At 41.9% G+C, this 10,000-nt stretch overlaps 1 protein-coding gene across 1 annotated transcript in view; it reads right to left on the bottom strand.

Annotated features, from left to right (window-relative positions):
• Positions 1-10,000, bottom strand: part of LOC127006921 (pseudouridylate synthase 1 homolog) — a 97,531-nt gene that overhangs the window by 58,679 nt on the left and 28,852 nt on the right. The window contains exon 3 of the mRNA XM_050877270.1: positions 5,577-5,609. Within this exon, the coding sequence (XP_050733227.1) occupies positions 5,577-5,609 (33 nt within the window). The remainder of the gene's footprint in view (positions 1-5,576; positions 5,610-10,000) is intronic.

A 10,000-nucleotide genomic window follows, 5' to 3' on the forward strand; every position in this document is an offset into this window, starting at 1 on the left:
TAATAATGGGATTCAAAATTCTCTAGCCCTGGAGCCCCCTTTCTGGAGCCCCTTTTTCCGGCCGCCCCAAAAATATTGAAATCCACATAACTCTGCTATTTGTTGACAGATTTTCACAACATTAGAGTCGTCATATGTTTTTTGACCATGCTGAGTTCGTGTATGATACTAAAAACGCAATCAGCTGTGTCTGTTGCTTACTTTCGTTGAAAATTACCAAATTTTGATAGCACGGATTACCAAAATCGATGTCATGATTGATATACCAGAAATATATCCATGTAACACCTCACTGTACAGGATTTTAGATCCAAGAAAATGTATGGTGCCGTTATTTCGGTAATCGAAACAACGTGATACAAGGAAAGTGGATTAAATGACGTTTAAATAATGATACATTTCTTCCTTGGTTTCAGGTGGAGCAAAGATAAAGCGAGCAGTGTAAACTGATAACCACCGTCATAATGTTGGCATGATGTCAATACGGTAATAATGAGATTTTTTCAGGTTGGTCCTAGAAGTGAAGATCGTTCAAATCTCGTATGAAGTCTACCAGCCATGGCTGATAGATACAACTCTATACTCCTCTGTTCACTCTCCTAGCAACAAAGGTGAAGTTGCTGCATCTCTGAATAGGGACTTGGCAATGATCACCGCTTGGTGTCAACTTTGTGGCATGAAGCTTAATGCTAATAAAACGCATTCCATTACCATCAGTAGATCCCGTACCTTGAATCCACCTCATCCTTGTTTGCATATTTTTGGTGAACAGATTAAGGATGTTTCTAGTATCCGTTTGTTGGGAGTCACTCTTGATTCTAAACTGACATTTGAGAAGCACATCCGCTCCGTGTCTTCCACTATTGCACAGAAGACAGGCTTGCTTCATAAGTGCTTCAAAATATTTGCTTACTGTAATCAAATCTTTTTATGCATTCATTTTGCCCCACTTTGAGTATTGTGCTCCTGTTTGGATGTCTGCTGCCAATTGCCATTTAAAGTTACTTGACAGAGCTATCAAATCAATTCAATTTATTTCTCCGGCACTTGTTCTTGATCTTGATCATCGGCGTCACGTTGGTGCCCTTAGCATTTTATTTAAAGTTTTAGGAATAATCGGCATCCCTTACACAATGCTTTGCCTGACCCTTTTACTCCTGCCCGGGTCACGAGGTTTGCTCTTAGTCAAAACGATCTTGCTTTTAATCCTACGAATTTTTGTACGACACAATTCTTACGATGTTTTCTTCCATCGTTGACAAATTTATGGAATCAGTTACCCAATGAGATTGTCCTTTCTGCAGACATTTCTACATTTTAAGTCTCGTGTGAATGTCTTTTTGAAACAGTAATTTTCTTTTTCTTTTTCACTCGCCAGTTTCTTAACAATTCGTTGTCTTTGCTTCTCTCCAGTACCTTTTGGTATTTTGTGTGGTTCAACTTGCTGTATCTGCACCCTGGGAGGCTTTGGTAGCTTATCATAATAATAATAATAATAATAATAATAATAATAATAATAATAATAATAATAATAATAATAATAATAATAATAATATATGTGTGATCGCGCAGCTCATCATTTAGGTTGCTAATTAGTCATGGAAGTCAGATCTACGTAGGTCGGCGATGAGGTCACGCGGCCGGGCGTCCACGTGGCAGAGCATCTTAAATCTCGCGTGAACACGTACTCTCAGTGCGTCACTAAAGACGGCAGTTAAAACTTTGTTAAAAAGTTACACCGTCGATAGGTGAAATAATTAGAATATACACCCATAAATTACTCCAGGAAGTTAACAAGAAAATTTAGTTTTGTAAACATAAATTAATCATGTGTTGTGTTCAAGGAATGCCACGTAATGGTTGAGGGCTGTGGCAGGGACCATCATGTTATCCAAAAAAATTCAACTTTCACGGGATTTTAACTCACGTCGCAATCTTAACCTAATAACAAGGTGCGAACAGCGGTGATGCCAGGCGTCTTTCAGCGGAATAATTAACAACATTACTTTGAACTGAAAATAGACGAAAGCTCAACGTTAACGATTAAGTACGATTAAAGTACTGTTCATCCCCTTCCTCTTTTCTTTTAATTCTTTCTTTCCAAACAAACACCAACAGTCGTTGGTACGAGATTCATCCTCCTTGAGTTCTTTTCTCAGCTGGTATGCTCTGTATAGTACGTTAGAGAGAGAGAATGAGAGGGAAAAAATACCGTCACCAGACCCCAGGAAGGGCAATAAATCAGCGAGCATCGTTAATCTTTCTGGAAACTCATTCATCAGGTTGAAAAAAGAATTCCAAACATCCTCGCTCTTTCCGGTGGGGAATATTTGTTGCTGTGTTATGCTTTGAACAGAACACGAAGTGCAAGGACCACCAGAACGAAGATGAGACCATTTGTACGCACGAAGAGGGAACGATGGAGATGAGACGTGGAGTGGATTGCGCGAGGAGAAGGAAGAGGACGAAGAGGAGTGATGAAACGACCGTGACACCACTTGGCGATGCAGAGAGAGAGAGAGAGAGAGAGAGAGAGAGAGAGAGAGAGAGAGAGAGAGAGAGAGAGAGAGAGAGAGAGAGAGAGAGAGAGAGAGAGAGAGAGAGAGAGAGAGAGAGAGAGAGAGAGAGAGAGAGAGAGAGAGAGAGAGAGAGAGAGAGAGAGAGAGAGAGAGAGAGAGAGAGAGAGAGAGAGAGAGAGAGAGAGAGAGAGAGAGAGAGAGAGAGAGAGAGAGAGAGAGAGAGAGAGAGAGAGAGAGAGAGAGAGAGAGAGAGAGAGAGAGAGAGAGAGAGAGAGAGAGAGAGAGAGAGAGAGAGAGAGAGAGAGAGAGAGAGAGAGAGAGAGAGAGAGAGAGAGAGAGAGAGAGAGAGAGAGAGAGAGAGAGAGAGAGAGAGAGAGAGAGAGAGAGAGAGAGAGAGAGAGAGAGAGAGAGAGAGAGAGAGAGAGAGAGAGAGAGAGAGAGAGAGAGAGAGAGAGAGAGAGAGAGAGAGAGAGAGAGAGAGAGAGAGAGAGAGAGAGAGAGAGAGAGAGAGAGAGAGAGAGAGAGAGAGAGAGAGAGAGAGAGAGAGAGAGAGAGAGAGAGAGAGAGAGAGAGAGAGAGAGAGAGAGAGAGAGAGAGAGAGAGAGAGAGAGAGAGAGAGAGAGAGAGAGAGAGAGAGAGAGAGAGAGAGAGAGAGAGAGAGAGAGAGAGAGAGAGAGAGAGAGAGAGAGAGAGAGAGAGAGAGAGAGAGAGAGAGAGAGAGAGAGAGAGAGAGAGAGAGAGAGAGAGAGAGAGAGACGAAAAACTGGTTTCCGTTATCAAGAGTTTCAACTGGTGTATTAATTGCGGATTGATTTTCATTCTGACCTCTTGGAAAGCTTTTTGATGCTACAATTTCAAGCATCTCATGTGTATCTGTTCATATTTTTCCCTTCACGCAATAGCTTAGATATCAAATTAAACTTGTCAAATAAAATAATATTAATCAATCTTTATTTCAACATTTTTTTTTTTGCATCTGATATTATCCCAGGCACTGTTCTGCCCCGCCATGTGGTTACTGTTTGGTGGGGTGTTTGTACCGCTGAGCTGGAGACATGAAGCCTTGTCAGTCCCGTTTGAGCGGGATTCTTAAAGACAGATGGCTCTGGACTCGTGGGTGAAAGCGAACACTGCTCATGCCTTGGACTGGTGCCTCTCGATCCCTGAGTCCTGCTAACGCAGATGCAAGAGTGAACAGGTGTAAGAGTGTGAAATGGGATGGTGTGGTGGTGGTGGGATGTGGCTGTCGCTGGTGGACAAGGAAGCAGGAATTATGGTGTGGGATGTAACTTTGCTGAGGGCACATCCCACGCCATAACGAATGGTTGGGTTTTCAAATCTTGACAGAAAAGACTCATAAAAACAACGCTCTTATTTTATTTACGACACTTGATTCGGTCATTGCTACTCAGCCATTTTAAAAGGCTCGTTTAAAAGATATCTCATTTATTATAACATGCTACGGCAAGAACTTCTGCGTTTCCTCTCCAGATAGACTATTTTATTGGGAAAGAGGTAATGAATCTCACTGGCCGACCATTAGTCACAAGGGGAGGCTCCGACAGTTTAATCTTCAGATGGTCGAGGGTCGCAGCTCACATTTATAGGATTTAAGGAGCAAATTACTCAAAGTTGTATAAGGTTCACATCCCTTGCCTCACGTCTCTCACATTTTTTTTACTGTATTTGTTGCATCTCACTGCCTGCTTCTTATCATTTACATTGCCTAGGCAGACGTCACTCAATTAGCCTCAGTTTTCACCAACGAGTTTTCAACAGAACGTACTTGGATGGCAACGATGCTTATGGATGGCAACTAAGCTTCTTATGTACCGTACTCTTACTCACTACAATTTTTAATCGGCGCCCAATAAGGCTGAAAGCGAAAACTTGTACAAGAAGTGTAAAAGAAAACGGTAAAAAGGTGAGAAGGTTAATGATGAGTGAGAGTTTCAAGGCAGCGGGCAGAGTCTCAGTAAAAGGGATTAAAAGAAGCCAGTAAATGAGAGATGACGCGGGACGGCGAAGAAAGAAGGCGGGGACGGTAATGGAATGTGGTGAAAGATGGATCAGAGGAGGTGGAGGGGAGAGGGAGGAGCGAGGAGGGGGAGAGACTTGCAGGCAGGAAGATCAGGCATGGCGCGGGATGTAGGAGACACTGAGTAATAGAAATGACGTGAATGATTTTAAGAATGTTATATTGGCCCGCCGAGCTTTTAAAGAGGAGGAGACGAGGAGCTGCTGTCGTGGTATCATTCTGGCCTCTACTGACAAATTTGACAGACTAAGTTGAGCTGATTGGGAAATTTCGCACTCGCTGACTGTGACTAATTTGCCTCCTTGATCATTAGTGCTTCTTTTTGGGGGCTGACGCGTGCGACCTCCTCTCTCCGCCGCTGCTCATTTGTTGTCTCGGCCGTGACGTCATCCTCTCTCTTCGTCTGCAGCAGTCTCGTGAGCTTAACTTACTTTCCTCTTTCTGTTTTTGCCAGATGCCTCACACCCTTACGGAATGGCTAACAAAATTTTGCCACACTACCCTGCTCCTCGCCCTTGCTTCAGCATACACCGAATTAACCACTCTCATCCCGATAGTTTCCACTCTAGATAATCACCAACGTAATAGCTGCGCGTGGCCCCAGAGCTCATTTCCGTCCCATTAGCCAGAAGTAGGTAAGAACCCATTACCCCGTCACACAGGGTAAGTGCAACATTCAGGTTACCACAGTATACCTTCCCCAGGTTTCACCAGGTAACCATTTATCGACCAGCTACGAAAGGGAGGATGAACATATGGGTGAGCTGAGAGCCAACCGCCCAAACCGGGATTCAAACCCAGGCCCACGGTGACGTAGCTGGGAGAGACCACGGAGGTGCATGTTGTTGCTAAACTACTAATGAGTGTGGCGGAAAATGTAATGGGAACTACATTTTATTTTATTACAGAGTGAAGAACTCGTACAGTTTTTTTTTTTTTTCAGAGCAATACGGGAGGCAGTGCGACAACTATAGATGAATGATCGAGGAGAAAACCTTTAGATACGTGAATCTACTTACGAGGAGCAGTCAACGGGAGACCAGTCCATAGATCTGAAAAGAAAAGTAAGGTAGTCAAGTGACTGATTCAATGTACCAAGATAAGTTGAATCGAGAGAAGCAATTTGCATTTTTTAATATAAATCAATAATATTCATCTACATTGAAAAATATTGGTAAAAAGAAGCAAGATATATACTGTGCAAACGATTTAGACTTAAACGACACCTGCACCGCTCCGGCCAACCCACCGACGAGGTAGCGCCACCCGCCCCTCCCTCCGGGCGGGCCAACCCTCGACGCTGTCTGGGAGTCTCACGTGAAGTTGAACAATACGACGCAGAACTAACGGCCGCCTGAATGGCTGTTTTACTGCTTCATGTGCAGGCAAGTCAGTCACGAGCTACTGGAATTACGTAATGTGTGTGTTTAGAAACTGGATCGAGGCTGATAACGACTTCATAACGTCGAGAAGGAAGCTTGGCTTAGGTTGACACTTACCTACTCCGAAACAGACTCGAGTTCCTTCATCCCCCCCTCCCCCCCCCCCCCCTTTACCCCCGTGGCGAGCAAAACTTGAACACTCCATTTCAAGGCTTCGATTGGTATTACGATAACTTTTGAATATCAATTATTGTGAAGTTTTCTCCTCTATGGTTTCCACGAAAGGCGAACATGATTTATACATATTTTAAGGAGAGCGATGACAGCAAAAAATAATGATGTGAGGAAGTAGTACCTTGGCTCACTGCACTATTACTCTGAGGCAAAAATAATGATGTGAGGAAGTAGTACCTTGCCTCGCTGCACTATTACTCTGAGGCAAAAATAATGATGTGAGGAAGTAGTACCTTGCCTCGCTGCACTATTACTCTGAGGCAAAAATAATGATAGCCGGACGTCCAATTACCTTGAGCACCGCGGCGTCGGGTCTTTTGCTGCTGCAATTGGAGGAGGGAAAAATGCCTCCGTGAAGTATGACGTGGCAGTGTGTGTTACAGTCAAGTGAAAAAGGCATACAAACCAGTAAAAAAAGTAAAACCAATCGAAGCAAGAGAGACACATGGGGGCGCACAACAGGAGAACCCAGTGACGAACACAAAATGTACTTCATATGCGAATAAAGTGGAAATAAGTATAGTATACTTCCATGGATGCATGAATACACCCCACCTCTCTCTTGTTCAATGTCGCTCTGTCCCTCTTGGTCTTGGAAGGGAAAAAGTTACCCCAAGTACCTTTAGGTGTGTGTTGAAAGGTTTTACAGACGTGTGAGCATTCTTCACCTGTATTACAAACTCCTCCAGACGGCAGGTGCTTCTTCCCACTCCTTCACACGCCTCTCACCCTTGCTCTTCGATCGTGTTTACATTCACTCCTTCCTATAAGCTTTTTTTGAAATTTCTCCCTCCAGTGCACCACTCTCAAACAACCCTTCCCTTGTTCCTGCTTCACGCTTCCTCCACCCTCATCTCTTCCTCTTTTTTTCTGCTTATAACGTGACCCTCTCTTGTGATACACTTCCTTTAACCTTATTTATCAGTTCCTTCAACAGTCCCTTACAGTTGCTACATCTTTTCAGTATTTCCTCTTCTTACATTCATTTTCATGCGGGGTTCGTGGAATTTTGTTACTGCTTCGAAATTTCTTTTTATTTTCTTCTTCGTATTCCTTTGTCATCTCTCAGATAAGAAATTAATCAGAACTCGCTCATGGTTCAGATTTTTCTTTATTTTCTTTCTGCAGGTAATACGTTATACATCTATTCATCTTACAAGGGTTATGTAACACTTGTGAGATGGTTTTCACTTTAACTTTTATACTATGCCCTAGTACATGCTTTGTTATATAATATTCGTTTACCGTAGCCCTTAATATGGAGTTGTAGTATCATTTTATACATTTTTTTTTTCGGAATTTTGAGAATATCGGCCCCTTTGTGACATCCTTCCTCTCCTCCTTGTTCATCTTGACGTCAATCCATCAGGAGTGTAATTAGGATTAAATGCGATAATGACGATAAAGAGATAATGTGATAACTAGAGTAGAAATGAAGGGTTCTGTTCAGACAACGTAAGAGAGAGGAAGGGGAGTGGAGGGAAAACATTGTCGTCCTCCTTGAGGCAGGCGATAATGAATGACTTGGGACGATCATTCTGAAAAAACCCGCTGTGCTCTGAGGGTCGAGCAGAAGAGGGCCGCGAGAGCTTCCACTAGGGTCCCGCTGCTTCCCGGGGAGTGGGCCGATCAACGGTGCCAGATGATCGTATCCACCACACTGTATTTATCATTTTTAAGCCTCAGACTCTCGTAGCTACACAAATAACGAAAGAATATTAAAGTTAGCGTTAAAACTGTTATTCATCGATGTTTGTTTGTATTGGATAGTTGGTTTTGCTATAGATATCAGTTAGAAAATACGATAATTTGGCAACGCTGGGTCCGCTCCTTTTCTCATGCGATTCTGTAAAAACTAATTGAATGAATGATGGCGGCCAGCTTCTGAATAAGATTTTGGTCAAGAGTGCGGCCTATTCGTGTTCCTTGAAATACGCTGTTTGATACAGTAGAGTTTTATCATTCAATCGACATAATTCAATAAGTTTTTATCAGTTTTCAAAATCTAATTTAATCTAATCAGAAGTTCTCATTTAAAATTGGTGACAACATGTTAATTCTTGTGAGCATAAATTAGCACGTATCGTGATCAGAGCTCATAAAAGACTAGCTCTAATTAGGTATTGAAACCAAATTTTACAAGAGCAAACTTTTGAAAAATCATTCACATTATTTTCGAACTACACAATAAATGCTCGAACCCACCTATGGCGTCTCCTCCTATCTTTTAATTTCTTTACCGACGAACCTAATTGACCAGAACATCATTTACGGAGCCGAATGTCAAAATGATATAAACGGAAATTAAAATTGACTACAAGTGTGTTTTACCGAATGGGAGCAATTTCCTAGTAAGAGCAGTACGGGTCTGCTGGCACCGGTGGTGGTGTTGTGGGTGTTGCTGACTGTGGAAGGAATTGGTGTTGACTGTATTGGTGGTGGTGGATATAATTATCATCATCAAAGGTGGACGACGCAAGGTTGGTAATCGTGATCCTTTCATAGTTGTTGTGGGTGTTGCTGGTGGACTGGTGGTGACTAAGGGGGTGGGGGGGGGGTGGGGGGTCTGGTTATTAGCACTGGTCCTGAATGGTGGTGGCGGTGGTGGTGGTGGACAAGGTGTTATGAAAGGGGCTGTGGGGGATGGAAGGTGGCAGGAAGGTGGAGGCAACTGAATAGTATAACAAGATGTATAGATTCCTTGGTATAAATAATCGGGATGAGACGAAAAAATCTGTACTTCCAAAACAGCTAATGTTTCATCATTCTCATTTTGAATTACAGTGAGCGTTATCTGTATTTTTTGCATGCGTTCTTCTACCACTGTGAACAAAATTACAACAGATTTGGGGGTAGCTTCAGCTTTCTTATACTAATTCTTCAGTTCTTTTTCGCGTAACTCATTTTTCATAAAGTTATATTAACCTCTCCCTTTCTTTCCAATACTACTCAGGTAAACGTTACTTATAAGCAAGTCCAACGTCGCCCGCATGATTTATATGTTGCTCATATCGCCAGTGGGCTCTCTAGAGGGGCCTGGTGGACGGCCCCAGTGGTGCGGGCGAATTTTATTTTAAGTTGGTGCCGTGATTTATATGACTCTTGATTGACCCATGCTATCCCTGGTACTTTTCTTGACGAATGGTTGAAGTTAGGGTGAATTGATTATCTGGACAACATGCCTGTAATCTACCACTACTCAGAGATGGTTGAATGTTTTTTTTGGTGGGACTTGAACCCAGGTCTTCGGGATCACCTCGTCCGCGTGCTGACCACTCAGCCACCGCCTCTACATACATTTGTTTTTTCGGCGTCGCGTCCACGGCACGCAAAAAATGCCATAGGCCGTGCTGGGGCCATCTGGCTGCCCCTGCCGGTAAGAGGCTTTGACCGATAAAAATGCTACGCGTCGCCAATACACTCTGTTGTTTCTTCCGGGAAAAAGCCAAAACCAATTAGCTAGTTGATTTTTGCGGTGTTGTTTTTAAGTGCTAATGGCTTAATGAACGTATCCCGCAGCCTTTTAGCGCAAAGTGCATAAAAATTGAATTATCGTTATAACTTTTATCATTATTATTACTATTATGATCATTATTATTATTATTATTATTATTATTATTATTATTATTATTATTATTATTATTATTATTATTATTATTATTATTATTATTATTATTATTATTATTATTATTATCGTTATTATTATTATTATTATTATTATTATTATTATTATTATTATTATTATTATTATTATTATTATTATTATTATTATTATTATTATTATTATTATTATTATTATTATTATTATTATTATTATTATTATTATT

This window comes from Eriocheir sinensis, chromosome 3, assembly GCF_024679095.1.
Source record: "Eriocheir sinensis breed Jianghai 21 chromosome 3, ASM2467909v1, whole genome shotgun sequence".
In the NCBI taxonomy this organism is placed as follows: domain Eukaryota; kingdom Metazoa; phylum Arthropoda; class Malacostraca; order Decapoda; family Varunidae; genus Eriocheir; species Eriocheir sinensis.